Genomic DNA, 20,771 nt, shown 5'->3' with positions numbered 1-20,771 from the left:
GGTGGACTATAATCAGTCAAGCTTTAGTTGAGATTCCTGCATTGCAGGGGGTTGGACTAGATTAACCTTTGGGTCCTTTCCAACTACAGTTCTAAGTGCCATGGGCACTCATGAGACAAGTGCCACTGGTGACAAGTGGCTCTACTCCTCTCCCTTTCCATGCATGTACTGTTTTGTGTACCTTTTAGGACTCATTTATTCTACTGAAAGAAGCGCTTCCTCACTGTAAACCTCACTACAAACCACCTGTAGTGTCTTAACCAGGAGTCAGCAAACTTTTTCAGCAGGGGGCTGGTCCATCATCTCTCAGACCTTGTGGGGGGCCGGACTATATTTTGAAGAAAAAGAATGAATGAATTCCTGTGCCCCACAAATAACCCAGAGATGCATTTAAAATAAAAGGACACATTCTACTCATGTAAAAATGCTGATTCCAGGACCATCCACGGGCCAGATTTAGAAGGCGATTGGGCCACATCTGGCCCCTGGGCCTTAGTTTGCCTACCCATGGTCTTAACAGTGCTACCATTTCACTGCACACAGAGTATTCAGAAAGATCAGGCACAGCTTAAAAGAATTCTCAGCATGTTCCACCTTTTCAAGTTAGGGAGTGCTCTGTTGAGGGTACCAGAACCAAGAGCCCCCACCCCCCAAATCCTGGAGACAGCTCTGATTAAAGTGGTGGAGCTCTTCTCCAGCCCTTTAAATGAACCACGTGTCAAGCATTAGAAAAACCATATTTCTCTTCCACACACAGCCCCATTGTTTCCCCAGACCTTTTATTTTATTTTTTTCTTGATGGCTACTAGTCATGATGGCTATATGGTACATCCAGGATCACTGGCGGGATTCCTCTAAATGCCAGCTGCTGTGGAACATTGCGGGATAGGGCTACAGCTCCCTTGACCTCCTTGTGCCAGTGCAAGACACAGGTTGGAAAATGGGAGAAGAAATTAAGATGGGCAAAAATTCTTTTGAGAGGCACGTGGGGGTGGGAAGGGAAAAATACAAAAGAAAAAGGCTTCTTCAGCTAGCGCAGACTTCCTCAAACTCAGCCCTCCAGATGTTTTTGGCCTACAACCCCCATGATCCCTATCTAGCAGGACCAGTGGTCAGGGATGATGGGAATTGTAGTCTCAAAAACATCTGGAGGGCTGAATTTGAGGAAGCCTGAGCTAGAGCCTCCTGAGGTCATCTTAGCTATGTAACTCCTTTGACCTGACAAAGAAGAAGAAAGCGATGTCTGTAATTTCCAGCTGACTTGCCAGACACTGCCTCCAATTTTTGACTGGCTCTGCCCCTACACCATTTTGTGGCAAGTGAGCCTCAGTAATTTTCAGCTGTTTCAGGTGAACATTGGGAATGGAAAGTTTAAGAACCCCTTCTCCACAACATCTAGTTTTACCCTGAAGGAGAGTTGTGAGAGGACTGCACAATGGAAATAATTGCTGGTGGATTATGCTTCGCAGGAGTGAAAGTATTCTTTTGATAGGGACCATTAGTTGCTAAAAATACTGGCAAATGCTTCATTTCTCCAAAGATTGTAATAGTGCTTTTGTGGATGATTGGTGTGTATATATGCTGCCCATCAAAAAGCCAGAGATCAGCTGTGTCTGGACTGCCTGCCACTAATCAAAATATACTAGCAGGATCAGCACTACATGCAAGGACAGCAACAACGATGTGCAAGCAACAGTAATTCTAAGCACCTATCCTAACAGGATCCATTCTGGGTATGGTCCTCTTTGCTATTAGCCCAAGTTTTAAAGCAAACTAAGGTTCCCTTGGCCAGTAAAGTGAGATGAGCACCACAACCCCAGAGTCGTTCACGACTGGACTCAACTGTCAGGAGTCCTTTACCTTTTTAAGGTTGCAAAAATACCAATTAGGCTTTATTTTACTTCATCTGGCATAATTATGGGCCATACCAAAATACTCAATTTTTTTGAGGTTTTGAAGCTCAAAGAACTCTTGGTATCTTACAGCCTTATACAGTGGTACCTTGGGTTAAGTACTTAATTCGTTCCGGAGGTCTGTTCTTAACCTGAAACTGTTCTTAACCTGAAGCACCACTTTAGCTAATGGGGCCTCCCGCTGCAGCTGTGCTACCGCTGCGCAATTTCTGTTCTCATCCTGAAGCAAAGTTCTTAACCCGAGGTACTATTTCTGGGTTAGTGGAGTCTGTAACCTGAAGCGTATGTAACTTGAAGCATATGTAACCTGAGGTACCACTGTAGTGCCAAAATCAGTCAGTTTCCAGAGGGGAATGAAAGAGAGAGAAAGGAACAGAACAAAATTCTAAGCAGTAGCAATGCTATGGATTTGGAATTTACAAATAAGAGCAGTGGAAAGCACTTCTGAAAGATCAACACAACACCAAGAAATTCCATTTAATAATTAAAAAAAGACAATATGAAATGCAAACTTTTCTTTTTACAAGTTCAGATACAATTTCTTTTATCAAGTGCAAATAACTTTATGGACTACACCTTTTTCATCATTTAATCATTACTTTATAGGAGATACTGGACTGTGGATTACTGCACAATGCAATTATAAATATTTCAGCTTTGTTGTTTTAAAGTGTTATATTTCCTATGTTGAGATGGAATTTTCAGCTTTTCAAACCTTTAGATTTTCTACATTTCGTTAAGGATAGAATGGAAAAACAAGGGATCTAGCTAGAAGGAAATCAGGTAGAATTTCTAAGCCAAATTCAATACAAGTTTTTCCTTCAGAGCTGGCCCTGTACTTTTGCCTACAGTAAGCAATTGGACTTGAGCATCTCCCCCTCCCCTCCCCAGATAAACAAATGCTTATATGCCGTAAGAAATTGCTGAATATGATGACATCAGAGCCAGATATGAATTCTTAGGTGTTACTATGATGCCATATGTCCTGCTGAAGTACTGCAAAAATGTTCACATCAGAGGCAATTCAACTTCAATGCTGAGATGATTAGAGTAAATTTAATGGGGCAAATTCCGATTCTGGATCCAAAAGAGAAGAAAAGCAAACTATTAACACTCAGGCAGAAAAGCTTCAATACCACTACAGGAAGCAGAGATGATCTGATCCAAGTGCAGCCTTGCAGCTTTTTAAGACACATTTCCAATTGTTAGTTTCAGGTCATGGCTCAGAGAAGGCAACAAATTCACCCATAGAAGTTGGGATTTCATCACTAGTATTTGCACTGGATTATGGATCAGTGACTGACAAGTGACCTTACATAGGGAAGAATTAAACTGACAATGGTATACTTCAGTTTTCAAGTTAGGGCTCACTACAGCTCATCTCAAAACCTGAGTTCAGTGCTGAACTCAGGCTTTGAAAAAGGGAGTACCTCTGAGCAGGGGCAGAGAGCATCCCCTTCTCACTGAGAATTCATGGCTACAGCTCTGAGTTTAGGGAAAAGAGCCTTCAGGTGGACGATGCAGATTCCCAGGAAACGAGCCCCAGCGCCTCTTGAGAAATAAGAGCCTACTGAAACATTCCAAAAATGAACTATACCACCTCAATATCTAAATGGGGAACCTCAGGTTCAAATATATGAAAACCTCCCTGCCCGTGCAAAGCTAACTTGTCAGAAAGAGTGGAGGTTAGATGACACTTTGGAAATGCTAGAAGACTTTAACACAGGGATGCATTCCAATATGAGATCCCTAATATGCATTCTTGATATTGAATTGAATTTTCTCTCAAGAGCTGCTTGTGGCCAAAATGTAATTTCCAAGTCACTAGAAATATTCTGCACAAGTCCTGTGTCCCTTTCATTGGTTACAGGATAATCAAGGAGCTTGATCTTCAGGATTTACATTGGAATTTACTGTGGTGAGGAAAAAGAAAAGATTCCAAGAGCTGAAAACTTACGTCACATTTAGTCACCATTTCCCCAAATCCTTGTCTGTATTCATTTCTGTTTCATTTTAACACATGCACGCACACGCAGACAAACACACACACACATTCTCTTTTCTCAGGCAGGTATAAATATTGTAGTTTCTAGGAGAAAAAAAAACTTCCCTCTAAATAATATAAAGACAACTCAAAAATGATTGCACTTAATAATATGAAAAAGGTAGAAAGGAGAACGTCCTAGTGCACAAACATTCACTCACTCCTGCCCTTCACACTGCTTGCTTTTTTTGTCATTGAGTTACTCTTTGGCAGAGCTTATAAGAAGTCTGATCTCTCAGCACCAGTCTCCATGGGGGAGAAATCACATTGGAAAGTCTCACTTTTTACCATGTTTTCTTCCCCTTTTCCCAGACATCATTGCATGTGAGATTGTGGCTAGGCCAATGTTTTCTCTGAATGCAAAAAGTCAAGACTCCGTCACAAAACGATGCTCTTAAGTCACCAAACTTGCCATCATGAACATGGGCGATTTACTTTCACACTTCTGTGATACGTCTTTTTCTTTTACGTGATCTTCCTCCCCACAACTTACGCTTTATTTTGTCTGATCCTCTCTGCAAGACTGTGCTTGGTTTATTTTTCTCTTTAAAAAAACACCCCAACAGTCTGATAAATAAGGCATAACCTTCCGCATTCTGGGTGTCCTTTGCCCCCAATTCTTTACGAAAGAGTTCAGCTGGACCAGTTCCGCTGCTTAGAAGCTGCTCAATGTCTCCCAGTTTCTTCTGTGTCCCAGGAGTGGAGCATGATATGGTAGCAGGGGTGTTTCTATCTAGAAGCAGACAATCATGTGCAGAGAGATATACAAACAGCCTCTTTGGCAGCTGCCTTGCAGCAGAAGGGGCCGTACATAATTTGCATATATGGGAGAAGGCGGAAACGGCCCTGGAGTTACAGGTCCCAGTAGAAGCCACTTGTGAAGAGTGTATCACTTACTGGGATATGTGAACTCCATGGGCTGAGACTCCAGTATGGAAAGCTCAGGGGATGGTTGCCAGCTGCTTCTTCCAAGGGCAATGTCATCAGTGAATTTGGTTTGGAGAAAAAGCCAAGGGAAGACCAATGGTTAGAGTCATCTGCATAGTGAGAAAATGGGGTTTGTATTCGTAGGAAAAAGTCATTGAAAAATAAGAATTAAGTGTAAGAAAAAGTTTTCTTGGCTGTCGAGGAGCCTGGAAGGCTGGTGAAAAGTGTCACAAGGCTATTTGTAAGGCCTGAGAAAGCTGGAAACTTTGGACCGGAGGAGTTTGATAAAGGATCGTGGCAGCATTTCCTTGTGTTTCTCTGTGTATTTGAAGTAGTTTTGTGGGTGAGCCAGCACATCAAAGAAAGCTTTGATCAGCTTCTTGTCCTGCAGGGAAAACAAACAGAATGGACATGTTAACTTTAGGAGCAAGGGTGTGTAGCACACACTGCAGAACTCCACAGGGGCCGCTTGCAGACAGGGAGCTCCTACTGCTACTCAATCAGTGCTCTCCCACTATAGGGACTGGAATACAGTCGTACCTTGGAAGTCAAACAGAATCCGTTCCGGAAGTCCGTTCAACTTCCAAAATGTTTGGAAACCAAAGCGCGGCTTCCAATTGGCTGCAGGAAGCTCCTGCAGCCAATCAGAAGCCGCGGGAGCCCTGTTAGACGTTCGGCTTCCAAAAATAGTTTGCAAACTGGAACAGTCACTTCTGGGTTTGCAGCGTACAGGAGCCAAAACATTCGAGAACTAAGCTGTTCAAAAACCAAGGTACGACTGTAGATGGCTTTTGAGGGACCTATGACCTTTAAAGTGCACATGTAACATAATGTGTAGTTGGCCCTTTATATCATCAATTCAATGTTTCCCCACCCTCTGCAAGGAGCTCTCCAAGGACAAGTCACATAATAGTTCCTAGTCCTGCTGTCTGGGATCCTTTTTCAAGAGTTGATGCCTGGGCAGGAATCATATGCATGCTCTATTAGCATATGCTCTATTACCCCAATAACAACAACAAAAAAGGCAGCCTCACCTTCAGTATTTCCTGATGGTTTTCAGAAGCATATAGCCTGCCATCCCGTACAATATCCTCCACGAGCTGTTCATAATCCTCTACATTGTTGAGAAAGGAAGTGGGAGGGATAATGAGGAAGAAAAAGCAAGGGATTAACACACCTGCTATTATTTGAAAGAAACACGTACCTACAAACAATGGTAAAAGGAATTTGATGCTGCACAAAGCTGCTTCAATGGTCTCTTTCTTTGGAGTAGCTCCTTTATTCCCCCCCAAATTCTGACCCAATTCCACATTCTAAAACGGCTCACTGGCTTGGGGTGTACAAAGGAGGGCAGCCAAACACTGGCTCTGAGTTTGCAAGTGACCGCAGGTCAGGGAGACTGTTCAAGGAACTCGACTCATTCTTCCCTCCCTCAGCCGGGTGCAATCCAGGTCAGAAAGAGAAAGAGATGAAGGGAGCAACATCATGGACTAAGATGGGAGAGGGAAGAAAAGGCAACAGCCTAGGAGGAGGAGAGGCTGTGCCATCCAACCATATAGAGGTTTTGCATGCGAATCAGAATGCAGAAGGGGGGAGTAGCACCTCAGACCATGCCCCCATTCTTAACCATTCACTGGCCTCAAAATGCTCGTCCTATGCAGATGCTCATCCATATGTAGGGCAAGCACATGGAGGATGCAGAGGGGCTATGCCTCCAAGCACTGCCCCAGACATTTTGCTAGCCTTGATTCCTAAAAACCATGCATTGAGCACAGACACCTGCAGAAGCTTATGAACCAAGAGTTGTATGTGCCTTGCCTTCTCTTGGCAAGGAAAGCTTAGTGCATGGTCTCTGAGGAGTGGGGACAGTATAGCGTTAAAAGCAGGAGGTTACAGCCCCACTTCATCCTCTAGGTATTTGCCCTTCATTCACCTGCAGTCCTTTCTTTCTCTTACCATCATAGGTGACGTATGGTATCTGGAAGCCTCTGGCACTGTTGGCTTCACTGGTTTTAAAGTTGATCCACAGCTTCCGGGACCTTGCAGTGAAGGCGATGGGTCTCTCATAAGTCTGGCATGTCTCATAGGTGGTGATGGAGGAAGGAGATGCTGCAAGGCAGAACAGAACAGGTCCATGTGTTGTGTGGAATCACCCAGATCTCACATCCCAAGATAAACTCCATTAAAAGATCTAGGAAGGCTGAGCAAAAAGGAAAACACCACTGAAATCTAAGCAAAGCTCTTCCTGCTTCCTTTGCCTCACACCTTTGCTGAAGTCCTAACATCTGTGAGACAAAAATGACTGTGTTTTCCTTTCCAAGGTTATTAACTCTGAGGATAGCCTAATGCCATTTGGCAGCTTAACTACTGAAGGCAACTTTCCTTTTCAGGGGCGGTGAGGCAGAAGTAAAGAAGTGCAGATTCATTTGCTTAGTGGTAAAGCAAGCAGAAGAGACATCAGGAAAGAGAGAGCTTGCGGAGCCAAATGTGGTGCACCATCTAGGGCAGGGGTGGAGAAACTCCTGGCTAGCGGAGCAGATCCTGACCTACCCCCTGCCATATACTCCACGGGCTACTTTGACAGGTGGGTCAGTCCACTCACCTGTCAGTCATCTGATTTCTGTATGCTGCCAGGTGACAAATTCAAAGTCAGCTGACTTATGCTGGCAGCATGCCTTCAAACGGATTCTCTACTTTGCCCCTTTGCTGGCATGGTTTGGATTCAAAGTGGGAACTGCAGCAAGCCCCTTTGGAGGGGCACTTTAGGTGCCAATTAACTGGCTGGTGCTGAAAGCATGTGCTCCAACAGGCTCCCTTTCAGCACTGATCAGTGCTGACAGCGAGTCCCCTTGGCTCCAGTACCAGGAACTTCCTAGCGCACTTGATCCCAGTGGGGTTCACTGTCAACACTGATCTATGCTGTCAGCTAGCTCCATTTGCAAAGGAACAATCAAGAGCAGACTTCAAATTCATGACTGTTCCTTCACAGCCACATCCTTACCTGCCCCACATCTGATGTCAGGTGAGCATAGTTTGGAGGAAAAGCCCTCATGGGCCAAATGTGGATCCCTGCTGGTTCTAATTCGGCTCAAAGACTGTAGGTTCCCCATGCCCAAGATGGGGAAACTGCTCCAGAGATCCCCAAAAGAGCCATATTGATGGATGCAGGGAGGAAAATATACAATGGTCCCAAGTCCATCACCATGGCTGACAGAGACAACTGAGCTGTAAGATCAGTGAGGGCTGTGCAGGCTACACCTTTACTGTGATGTTGGTTCCGGGACTGCTCAAAGCATATACTGTACACCTGCTTTTTAGAATCACCTTTTCTGCTTTTTAATCCAGGATACATCAGATATTTGCAGCTGCCCCAATATCCTGTAGGTCTGTACAGGATATTGTAAGCCACCAGAAGTCTCAAACAGAATCTCCAGCAGCAGAATGCAAGCACTTTGCACACTATGACAGTCTGTTGGAAGGAGCTCTCGCCTGCTCATTACTACTCTGCAGCACCACCACTGCAGATGGCAGGGGATGGCATTGCAGGAAGCAGTTCAGCTGACCTACAAAGCTGCTTGCACTGGCTTGGTCCCCAGTCATGGAATTGCCATCCTGTCTCTCCATCAGCCAGGGCAGGCACACAAATCACTTGGTCTGATCACTTATTCATGCTGGCAGGTAGACAGAGTCTCCATGGCTCCTGAGGTTTCCATAGTCCAGGAATTGGGGAGGAAACCTAGGCCAGTCCCCATTGCCACACTACCCTTTTTGCATGGCCCCTACACAGCATTTGGTTACCTACAGTTTTTCCGCATGACCAGGACATCCCCACATTCATCCTCAGACGGCAGGAAGATTTCAGGCACCACAATGAGAATCTTGCGCTTTGGCGGTGGGTTGATATTCCAAGTACACTCCACATTTGCAGGGTAGTTTCCAGGGTAGTTGGGAGACTCAATATAACCAGTGTACTCTCCCAACTCCCCTCCACATTGACGGTCTGCAACAAAACACGTAGGGATCACTAGGATGTTATCTGAGAAGCAGAACCTGATTGGTTGCCAAGGGAGACCTGGGACACGGGGTCTTGGCACTGTATAAGCACCAGATGTGACACAAGTCTATGCCAGTGTGGCTATATAAGGGTTGTGTGTAAACACAGGTACAGATTGGTCCATAAACTTTACTATTGCATGCATAAGGAAAACCAATAGGAAGCTAATGAAACAGAGATAATTTCAGCAAATGACTTCTGTTACGTGCAGTCTGCAGAGAACAAAGCATACTTTTGCATTGTGACACAGAGGTTGAGCCGTCAAAGTCTGTGGTGGTATTCCCAGGGCATGTGATGCAGTAGTTCTGGCGAAAGTCAGGTTGGTAAGTGCCTACGGCGCAGCGGATGCAGCGGTGGACGCTGGTGTTATAATAATGGCCCGGGGAACATTGAACTATACATTGAAGAGAAGAGAAAAGTGTCAGAGACTGCCAAAATAATACAAGACCAGCAACCATTCATGGAAATGAAAAGCTATTTGGGGCAGTTAATTTGCTGGTAACATTGCTTTCTCTAATCGTGCAAGAAGGCTTGATGAATATCACTGAAAGGATGCAAGGCAAATTGAGCAGGAGCGCTAAGGTGCATAGTAACACTGGCTGAACATGGATAGCTCAGTCAGCAGAGCATGAGACTCTTAACCTCAGGGTCGTGGCTTCAAGCCTCACACTGAACAAAAATATTCCTTCGTTGCAGGGGGTTGGACTAGATAACCCTTGTGGCCCTTCCAGCTCTCTGATTCTATGATTCTAACCTCTCTTTCTGCCTCCTGACCAAATGTACATTAGTCCTAAATATGTATTTTTTACCATCTGACATATGGAATCCCTTGTAATACAGGGATTCCATTTATTACCATATTGATATTAATATAATACTGTACGGCACTTTTAAGTGTCCAAAGTACTTCCCATAGGCTATCTAGTTGTAATGTTCACAACAATCCTGAAAGGTCAGTCAGCATTATAATCCCCCATATTGCAGATGGGAAGGGCTGAGGCTAACGGTAGCTTGCTTTAGGCCACCTGGTGAGTTCATGCCAAAGGCAAGATTCATCCCAGGGACTTCCTGGTGGGTTACTGAACATTCTGAAGCACTAGCATGATTTATTCTAAGCTAGTTTCTTTACACACACCTCTTTGTCTTCCATCCAGTCAAGGAAGACACATTACCAGAGTTCAAGGACTTGTTCCAGCCAGGCAAAAACACTCAAACTGAGTGCAATTCAGGGCAGTGAGAGATGCGGCATAGGGAGAGACCCGAGGGCCAAACAGAGAGGTCTGGAGGGCCACATCTGGTCCCCAAGCCTGAGGTTCCTCATCCCTGTCTTATACAGTGCTGTTGCCCTAAGCATACCTTTGGTATCACAGTCCTGGAAGGAGAAAGCTCCATCATGCTTCGTGTTCAGTCCCCCGCCACAGTGGAAGCACAAAGCTCGGCCTGCTTCCGGTTGGTAGGTGCCACGTGGACATGGTTGGCAGGGTTTGAAACCGTCTACAGAGTACTGGCCGGGGGGGCACTGACCTGTGGGCCATGCAGTAGAAAAGAGATACTCATTGGTCCAGATTAAGTATTGCCTCCCTATACACATTGCTTCTAATGTACCAGCAGCATGCAACATGCACTCTAATATAACTGAGCCATGGGAGAGCACCATGAGAGCTGTCGGCCATCCCAGAAATTGCCTAGGGCAACGCTTCTGCCTCTGTACTGGAATGTGATAATGCCCATGGTATGAAGGAGAAACGCCACAATCGGATCCATTTATCCAAGTCCTGGATGTGAAGAATTTCCCCCCAAATAAATACGTAAACAGATTTGGAAGAAATGGGTCATTAAGCTGAACTACTCCACGGCTGCAGCTTCACAAACCCAGATTCTTTATTTAACAAAATATGTTAAATAAAGTTTGCCATTTAAGAGTAACCGCCAGGCATGGCAATAATAGGTGCAGCTCCGAGCTCCCCGTCCTGCCCTACCTCTGAGTGCAATCAATGGCAACAGCTGTTTTCCTGTCATTAGTTGGGGAATTAGGAAACAGTTTAGAACATATGAGCAGCTGTAGCCTCTGTAGCTTTTTCTGTACTTCAAAGTGCAACTGGCTCCAGAGTGACAGGGCAGGAGGAATGCTAGAGGGGAAGTAAAGCATCTTGTGCACAATCTGGCAGCTATCTTTGGGGCCCTTTTCTGAGGGAACACTGAGATACTGCTGTAGTCAGCCTTCTCCTCCAGATATTTTGTCTATAGTTCCCATTAGCCCAGCCAATGGTGAAGGATGAAGGGAACTGTAGCCCAAACATCTGGAGATCCTTAGGTTGTGCGAAGGGTGCAGTAGTGAATCAAGGCTGGAAGTGGCTACCAGGCCAGTTACTTACATACAAAACCACCATCCTAGGCCTCTTGTAAATGTTGTGTTTAGGGCCAATGCTTATGAACTAGTTGCCATTCTTTGGTGTGGAAGGGAAAGTGCAGGTATCACTGCAGTACTATTTTTTTGTGGTTGTTACCAATTCCATTCCCTTTGCTGTGGCCACTAATTCATTCTAGTTCCAAGAGCTACTGTTGGCTACTCTGGGACAGGTTATCAAGTGTCCTAGGATATTGGACCTCAGCTATAGGTTTAGAGTACCTTGCAGCTCATCCCTGTACCTGCACAGGCGCTTATATTTGTTGCTCCAGCTGGCCCATAAGCATCACTTCCAGGGCAAAGGTCACAGGAGAGCTGGCCTTCTTTCTCCTGGTACGTCCCTGGAGGGCAAGGGACACACTGCTCCATCTGACCATGGTAATACGTTCCTTGCAGGCAGCTAACTAAGAGAGAGGCAAAAGCGCTAGTGACACATGTGCCAAGACAATGCCCAAGATAACCCTTGTCTTTCTTGCAGGACAGAGACCCCAGGATCTCTCCTTGCCCATGTTACAATAATACAGCTCAGGCCCTCAAAAGAATGAGCACAGTAACCGTATCTATTGTCTGTAAGCACATGTGGCTGCCATAGATGTTAGATTTGGCAGCAATGGCATCAGAGCAGCAGTGTAGCACTAAAGGCTTGCAGTTAATATGCAAATGGTTCTTTTACTCTTCCTTTCCTCACCCCCAACCAATTCAGGTTGTTTCCTTACCACACTTAGGTCCCAGTCTCTCCTGTCCCGGCCCACAGCTCTCCTGCCTCTCGGGAGTCATGCTCAGCTTCCGTGCCACTTCATATTCCATCCCCGAAAAGCGGATCAGGAACCGTTCCTGGTTTATGGATTTCTTCAGTGCTTTGATTGCCGATTTCAGTTTTTTCTCAACCTTCTGCCGCACACAGTTCAGATTGCAGCTGGCTGGAGATGAGGGAATGAGACTGTGCTGTTTAACCTAGCACTAGGAAGAAGAAACCCCATTTCCAAAGACAACCTTATGTCCCTTTTTATTTCCAGCTGCTGTTAAATCAGCATAATCTATTCCAGTCTCATGCTAGGGGAATGGCCGTAGTTCAGTAGTACAGCACATATTTTACATGCAGAAGATTCCGGCTGAAATCCGAGGCATCCTCAGTTAACAGGATCTCAGGTAGTGGAACAGGGAATGACCTCTGTCTGAGGCCCAGCAGAACCACTTCCAAACAGAGTGCACCATGCTGGATAAATCAGACCAATGGTCTGAGTCAGAAAAGGGAAGCTTCATATATTTCAAATTTCCTCAACCTCATCGCCCCACCCCCAGATGTTATGAACTAAAGAACTCGTCATATTATAAAGTTGTATCCAACTAAGTATACCCACTAAAATGAATGGGCCTAAGCTAGTAATCATGTCCATTAATTTCAATGAATTTGTGTATGTATATATTTATGACAAGGGAAGTGGGTGGCGCTGTGGGTTAAACCACAGAGCCTAGGACTTGCCGATCAGAAGGTTGGAGGTTCGAATCCCCGCAAGGGGGTGAGCTCCCATTGCTTGGTCCCTGCTCCTGCCAACCTAGCAGTTTGAAAGCACGTCAAAGTGCAAGTAGATAAATAGGTACCGCTCCAGCAGGAAGGTAAACGGCGTTTCCGTGTGCTGCTCTGGTTCGCCAGAAGTGGCTTAGTCATGCTGGCCACATGACCCGGAAGCTATACGCCGGCTCCCTTGGCCAATAAAGCGAGATGAGCGCCACAACCCCAGAGTCGGCCACGACTGGACCTAATGGTCAGGGGTCCCTTTACCTTTACTATATTTATGACAGTGTGTGTATGCATAAATAAAACAAGACATTGCCTTTTCTAAACAATCTTTTAACAATATTTAGGAAAGTTGGGTCAACCAGTCCTTCTCTTGTACTCTCTTCTGAGATGGGTGTTCCTGGAACATGAGGTCTCTTCCTCATATTACTCTGTGATGTTGTCCCCTATCCCTGAGGGGAAAGCCAAGCTTTCTCAGTCACCTTCTCTACCTGTAATTTCTTCGGGCTTGATTTCAGCTTCAAACTCCAACGTGATGCGAGTCACCTCCTTGTTGGGGGAGTTGCGGGCACGGCGTCCTTTGCCCTTCTTGGATGAATCACACTTTAAGTTCACAAATGTCACCTGGCAATCTGAGCAAGGGGCTGCCCCACCTAGGAAAGATGGGGCGCGGTGTTAATATCCTCCAAGCAAGCTCTCTCTGAAATCCTAACAGGCATTTTCCTCTGTGACAACCAAGCAGGGCTTCTCTCCTTTATCCCGTGGCAGGAAGCTCATCGTTTTACTCCCATAACCTCCCCACACTAGCTAAGGCACTTTCTCAGGCACGACTTCCCAATGATACAATCCCACACAGCCATTTGTGGTGTTATTGCTATCAGTTTTTTCCTCCGCACTACATCATCCTCTGTGGAGGGGAGGGCCCCCACGCTTAGGGTTCTTTTCATCCTTCTATCCTCTCTTTTCTGCTTCTGGGCTCTTACACATTCAAAGGCACAAAAGCATAAAAGCCTCAGCTATTCCACAACTTCCCAACCACATGCCCATGAGTGAGTGCAGGAAGACTTGACCCCCAGAGCCTCAAGCTCCCTCTGTGTGTGGCTGGTTTTTAATAGTTGCAGAATTCAACTATGGCAAATGTGGAAAGCACAGTTCCCTGGTCCTTAAAAGCATCACAAGAGAATGCTTACAAGGACTGCATGCTAAATCCAAAGAGCTGCTTTCGTGACATACAAGACTTAGGACTGAAAACAGCCCCAAGGGAAGACTTTGAGAAGACATACAAAGGAGGGAGTACCTCACCTAGTGCAGCATTCCTGCCCACCTCATCCTGCTTGCCTTTCATGCGTGGGTGCAGGTGACATTTAGCATCCTTGATTTTGAAGGAAGCCTTTTGTTTGATTGGAGCAGTGACAGTCTCTAAAAGAAAAGGCAGGTGCTAAGTATCAGGGGAGCCAAGCGAGTCTCGGGAGGAGCCCTGAGGACTCAGGAGACCAAACTTACCAACACAGGGATGGCTGACATTGCTGGGCCTCTGTGGAGGTCCCTGCCGCAATATTGGGGTACCGCAGCTCACTGTGTAGCTATTGTCAGACTCTGCAAAGAGAAAGAATCAAGTCGTAATCAGCGGAGGCCTGTGGCCAGATATTTCTAAATGTATGCCTGCATGGGCCTGTATTTGTAAACCCAGCCCAGCCCAACCCAAACCCCAAATGTATTTTTGAAAGATTAGCCCATGCCTGATCTTGCCCATCAATCATATGGATGAAAGCAGCCCAGTTTTGGCCAGAACCCGTTACTATGTTTCCCCACCCCCATGATTTCCATTCAGAAAGAATAAACAACCCACCAAAGAATCCCAGTGCAATACAAGCACATAAAAGGAGCACAGATGGTGCCAGAGTGTGGATAATCTGAGCAAATTCTCATGGCTCACAGCCTTGTGGGAGCCATTCATGAGTGAGATCACATATGCCTTGCCAGAGGGAGAGTGAGCCAAAGCTAAATGCATGAAGAGTACTTAAAAAGTCCCCAATCAGCCAGGGATTGCATCTGATGCAGTGGTAAGTTAACTCAGTCTGCCAGTCCAAAGATTTCCACTTGTGCAATGGAACGTCCCCATCCATCACCTCCCATGTACCCCCTAAATCTGTTTTAGAGGATTCCACAACCCTCCAGGGGAGAATTGGGAAGAGCATAGGCTGCACACAGTGGTGGGAGAGGGGGAGAGTTCCCGTTTTGCAAGCTTACATCCTTAAGCTAATGTGACAACTTATGTCCCAATGTGTATATTATTCAGCCTTTGGAATCAGGTGAACACTTTATGGACAGGACCAGAACATCAGTGGTAGGCATCAGTGGTGGGCTCTGTTAGGGTATCAGGGCCTTGGCAGTTGCCCAAGGATACTAAGTACTGATGATGGCCCTGCACATGGGTTAAGTGCTATACTAAAGCAGCACAAATAACCTCCATTCACATCCCAGTTCTTTGTCAACTGTTCCTTCTCCTGCAAGTGCCACTGAAATCAAAGCTGAAAACCTCCAAGAGTTTATGTGGGAATAGAAAAGGGAACAGTCCATAGGACTGAGGAATGGAATTGAATAAAGCTTCAAATGCAGTAGAAAAATGGGGACAGAAGATTAAAAATCCTGTAGCAAGAGCCCGGAAGCTATACGCCGGCTCCCTTGGCCAATAAAGCGAGATGAGCACCACAACTCCAGCGTCGGCTACAACTGGACCTAATGGTCAGGGGTCCCTTTACCTTTAGCAAGAGAATAACAGGGTCCCATAATGGCACAATGCGCACAAGCCTCCAAATATTGTAGCCTCTTGAATCTGAAGCTATTAAATTTCCTGGGGTGAAGGAGTGGCAGATTGGTGCACCTACCAGGTAGAAAGCGAGCCTTAGAGGCACAGGTGAGGGAGCAGCTGTCCTTCTTGCCATTCTTGTTGCAGGTAAGTGTGGCTCGTGGAGATACTGCACCAGCCAAACATATCACCAGCTCTGAAGAACAAGCAACAACAGACAGCAATGATAGCAATATGCAGATGAGATGGTGTAATTTTAAAAAGAGCACACAAATATTGGGATGGCTACAGTGCAAAGCCAAACCTTGTTCTCCAGTGGAAGTAAATAGGCATTAGTCCACTACTACTACTACTGTACTACTGTTTCCACTTGTATCTGCTACAGCAACTTCTCTGCATGTGTTGTACTGAGTTTTTCAGCTCACCACTGAAGGAATAAAAAGTCTAAAAGCATGCAGAGTCACTACTGGACCAGCAAGAGCAGAATCTGCTAAAAATTGAGAATGCCTGAATTTCCAAACACAGATTCTGTGAGAGCTGTTTAAGAATCTCATATTTCATTTTTGGACATGCCTCTCTAGGTTTTATTGTATTGCAGGAAAAAAAAACCTGGGAATGTTCAACACATTTCTGCGAAACTTAAGCTAGTTTTCTGTGTTTGAGTAAAATGTTGTGGTTGCCTATTCTGCAATCTCACTCCTCTCGATAAATCACAGCATGGTGAGAAGTTTTGCATTACTGGCAATCACACAGCACCAGCCAGCATGTGGAATTCTCATTAATAACTTTGTGGTTTTTAACAGCATCAGAATTTAAACTATCAAAACAGTGCCATACAACAATGCCACATTAAAATTAGTCTCCTTGTTCTCTGTTCAGTTACTACGGTAATTTTGTCCTCAGCTAGAACATTGCCTGCTGAAATACATTCTGCCTCTGGAGGGCAGCATGACCTCAGCCCTTTTCTACACTCACCTATGCAATCCTTTTTATTCCAGTGAAGTTTGCACCCAGCAGGGCAAGTACATTCATAGCTGCCAGGGGTGTTTATACAGCCAAATTTGCAGCCTCCTCGGTTGATGCTACATTCATCGACATCTGAAGGGCAATGAAGAGATGCAATGAGTATGACAACATAGTACAAATGGAACATTCTGATTAAAGTATCCAAGACTCTGGTTCCAGAACTATAATATGGGTTGGTAATCAGACAAAAAAGAACCAAGTGTTAAAGAGTAAGTGGGAAAGAGACCAGGGAGGGAGAGGAAGACAATAAAAACATACAATAACCTCTGCTGCTGATTCACCTTGTCATTCAGGAAAGACAGCTGCCAGATCAAATATTCATATACTGTATATATTGTGCCATCAGCATACATGGGAGTTTACAGCATAAGTCAAAGACATAAGGTCCTGCCTTGAGGTGCTTCTGTTAGCAAAGTTTCTTAAATAAAACAGAGTACAAACTAGATGATCTCTGCAGTCGCACTTCCAACAGTTTACAAGTTTGTCAGTGGAGGAGAAAACAGAGGAAAACAGACTGGAAAGGCTAACAAAGAATAGGAAAAATATGTAGCTAGAGGTATTGATACTGAGTGGCATGATTAGAAATGAGACAGTCCTCCCTTGCACATTTAGAATGCTGCGCTCCATGATGGTCACAAGGGCTTTCCATTCAGTGTGTAGCTCAGTGGTGGAGCATCTTGTTTGCATGCAGAAGGTCCAAAGTTCAGTCCTCCTGCCTGAAACTCTGGAGATCCACTGCCAGTCAGTGCGGACAATACTGAGTTAGATCTGGCTCAGGGTAAGGCAGCTTCCTATGTTCCATTCACCAGTGTGCACACACCTATTATAGGTTTAGACTGGTAGACAATTTATTTTTTAAAGCATGCTGTAATTGGGAAGGCCAAACTAGAGCTTCATGGGAAATGAGCTTGCTGCTAAGTAGTGCTTAAGCTCCACATACAAACCTGCTCCACACACACTCCCAAGCATCTGGTGGAACTGCAGCCTAGTCAGTAATATGACCTTCTCAGCTTGTGGCAGTCCTTTTTCTGCCAGCCCATCCTGACTCCCAGTTATGCTGCCATTTGTGTCGCTGCATTGCCACAGGCTAAATTCATCTTTTGATATTTTACTGCTAATTCACCTTTTAGGTGGTCTGCCAAAAGCCAAGTTCAGCACTTAACATGCAATTGCACAACCCCATCAGCTGGTGGTAGTGACGTTTTAGAGGTAATGGAGGTCAGAGATATAAATAGGCCCCAAAATACATAGGGAGGCACATTTTGACAATATTGCTTGTTTCCCTAGACCAGCCTTCCCTAATCTGGTGCCTTCCAGATGTTGTTGGACCACAACTCCCATCATCCCTGGTCACTGGATATGCTGATAGGATTTATAATCAGGGTGGGGGAATCTGAAAGGCACTAGGTTGGGGAAAACTGCTCTAAACCTATTCTAGGAAAACTTAGCAACTGTCGGGAAATGCAACCTGCTGCCTGCTTAGTCTATCTAATATTTCCCACAATAGAAAATGTCTAATCCCATCCATTGTACGGGAAGCCTGCCTCATCCCTAACTTTGCCAATAAAGAATAGGTAATCAACGATGAGAGAAAGAACTCATCAGACCCTGCTTTAGAGTCATTCCAGAAATCAAGAGTGTGACTGTGAGCAGAGAACAGAATAAAATGGAAAGGCTTGGTTGCTAAAGTTCAAAAGACAGCTGTGTCAGACAGTCTACCAATGCTGCCCCCTTTCAGCAGCTCTCCCCATTATGGCACACAGAGAACCACAACCATGGAAATCAATGCTAAAGGTCTAGCATGAAGCGAGCAAACAATGGGAGAGGAAGAGTCAAAACAACTCATGAAGGCAGAGCTTTGTTCTGAAACCTCCACTTACAAAGGCTTCAGTCTTCCAGGCTTTGCCAAAGCACACTCCCACACAATGGGGCACACTAAGGTCATGGGCTTTGCTCCCAACTCTTTGGAGTAGGCTGGGTGCTGACTCATATGGCACTGCCAAGCCATTCTTGGGCTTGGTTCCATTTCATCTTGTTTATTTATGTAACTCACTTTCTCCCATCCCAAGGGAGCTTTTAGCTAGGAGAAAGTTAGGAATGCACCTTGTACCCTTGGTGCATCTAGCTCAGTACTGCCTAGACCAGGAATGGGCAGCCCTTTTGTTCCTGAGGGCTACATGCAGCAGCGGGTGGGTGTCCAGGGCCACATATAATGGGCAGGGCTGCACCTAGTGCTGGGCTGTCATGGACTGGCTGGATGCATAGGAGTGGTGGAAGGCACCAGCTGGAGCACCCCAGGGGAAGAAGGCTCAGAGCCAGGGGATTGGTGGTAGGATGACAATGAGCAGCCAAGGGGAGAAGAAAGAGCAGACCGGGAGGAGGTGCCAGAAGCAGAAGACGTAACAGGGTTTGGTGAGCAGGAAGAGGCTGTGGCAGAGGGCAGTTCCAACTCTGAAGCTGGAGTAGAATGGGGCCCGGAGAGTGAGGGGCAGGCTGCTGAAGAAGCCAGGGAGTCTCCCCCTCCTGCTGCAAGCAGTTCACCTCCCCCCGGTCTCCTAGAACACGCAGAGAAATGAAGAGGGGGGTTGTGTGCTGGTGCTGTTTGCGACTGCTTGGGAAAGATCCTGGAGAGGGGGAGCCTTAGAGAGTGGTGGAAAAGTCCTTGCAACTTGTTGGAGCAGGCCTACTGGGAAGAGTTGCTGGGATCACTAGGCCTGTGCCGTTTTGGTTTCTTGAATAAAGAGTTAACTTCACTGACACTGCGTTTTTCTTTGATTGCTGACTCACGCTAGACTCCAGCTCCTGACTTGAGCAGGGGCAGAGGCAGGACAGGCATCTCCTAGGCTGCCCCCCTCCCCCCCCAATTTTAAAGTACCTCCCCCTCCCCAGCTGCTTGGGATTACGAGGGAGGTTAAAGTCTGAACTCCCCAGCAATTCTAGCGCAGCTTTTTTTAAAAGGCAGGGTTCTCTTTGTATGCTCTCAGTATGGACTATATTGAGAGCAGCAATGGGCTGCACTTGGCTGCCCAGATGTGGTCCACAATGACTTGACAGCAGGTCTCCAAGATGTGTTTTCCAGCCCTATATGAATATGCTAGGGACTGAACCATTTTTCATACAAAGCACGTGGTCTGCCACTAAGTTACAACTCTTAGCTCTCACACTCTTCATGGCAACACATGCGAGTCTGTGAAGTTCCCTGAAGATGGAAAGAGGTAACACTTTGCTTCACCTAATTTCAGTGGTAAAGAATCCACCGCCCCCAGTATTTTCTGAATGTCACTCCCCTTTAGAATTCTGGTTCAAAACCATAATCCTGAGTGGAATGTGACAACCTTCCCCTGAGGGCAACAAAGGGCACAAAGCAAAGCATGGTGGTGATAGCTGTCTCCAGTTATTTCCCATTTTTGTGTCCAGATGCCTCATACAGTCAACAAATGGGATCTGCAGCAAAATGTTAGGAGTGTGCAGTGTTGTTGTTCAACATTCCACCCACTCCAGTGCATTCCATTCCCCACCCTAGTTTTCCATTTCCCGGCCTCCCTCCACAGCCACTGTTGTTGTTGTTGTTTAGTCGTTTAGTCGTGTCCGACTCTTCATGACCCCATGGACCAGAGCACGCCAGGCACCTCTGTCCTCCACTACCTCCCGCAGTTTGGTCAGACTCATGTTTGTGGCTTCGAGAACACTATCCAACCATCTCATCCTCTGTCGCCCCCTTCTCCTTGTGCCCTCCATCTTTCCCAGCATCAGTGTCTTCTCCAGGGAGTCTTCTCTTCTCATGAGGTGGCCAAAGTATTGGAGCCTCAGCTTCACGATCTGTCCTTCCAGTGAGCACTCAGGGCTGATTTCCTTAAGAATGGATGCGTTTGATCTTCTTGCAGTCCATGGGACTCTCAAGAGTCTTCTCCAGCACCACAATTCAAAAGCATCTATTCTTCGGCGATCAGCCTTCTTTATGGTCCAGCTCTCACTTCCATACATCACTACTGGGAAAACCATGGCTTTAACTATACGGACCTTTGTTGGCAAGGTGACGTCTCTACTTCTCAAGATGCTGTCTAGGCCTGTC

The 20,771-nt window shown here is 45.9% G+C and overlaps 1 protein-coding gene across 4 annotated transcripts in view; it reads right to left on the bottom strand.

Moving 5' to 3' along the window:
- Positions 1-2,376: 2,376 nt before the first annotated feature.
- The window catches only part of SCUBE3 (signal peptide, CUB domain and EGF like domain containing 3), a 115,273-nt gene continuing 96,878 nt past the window's right edge, over positions 2,377-20,771 (bottom strand). For all 4 annotated transcript variants that reach the window (XM_053393074.1, XM_053393075.1, XM_053393077.1 and 1 more), the window contains 13 exons: positions 16,649-16,771; positions 15,753-15,869; positions 14,368-14,460; positions 14,167-14,283; positions 13,356-13,517; positions 12,062-12,265; positions 11,588-11,749; positions 10,295-10,462; positions 9,171-9,332; positions 8,687-8,884; positions 6,841-6,993; positions 5,919-5,998; positions 2,377-5,269 (listed from right to left, as the gene is read on the bottom strand). In XM_053393074.1, the coding sequence (XP_053249049.1) occupies positions 5,120-5,269; positions 5,919-5,998; positions 6,841-6,993; positions 8,687-8,884; positions 9,171-9,332; positions 10,295-10,462; positions 11,588-11,749; positions 12,062-12,265; positions 13,356-13,517; positions 14,167-14,283; positions 14,368-14,460; positions 15,753-15,869; positions 16,649-16,771 (1,889 nt within the window). In that variant the 3' untranslated portion in view covers positions 2,377-5,119. The remainder of the gene's footprint in view (positions 5,270-5,918; positions 5,999-6,840; positions 6,994-8,686; positions 8,885-9,170; positions 9,333-10,294; positions 10,463-11,587; positions 11,750-12,061; positions 12,266-13,355; positions 13,518-14,166; positions 14,284-14,367; positions 14,461-15,752; positions 15,870-16,648; positions 16,772-20,771) is intronic.

This window comes from Podarcis raffonei, chromosome 6 (assembly GCF_027172205.1).
Source record: "Podarcis raffonei isolate rPodRaf1 chromosome 6, rPodRaf1.pri, whole genome shotgun sequence".
Classification (NCBI taxonomy): domain Eukaryota; kingdom Metazoa; phylum Chordata; class Lepidosauria; order Squamata; family Lacertidae; genus Podarcis; species Podarcis raffonei.
Note: the sequence above shows the minus strand (reverse complement) of the source record. Positions and strands in the feature narration are given on the sequence as shown.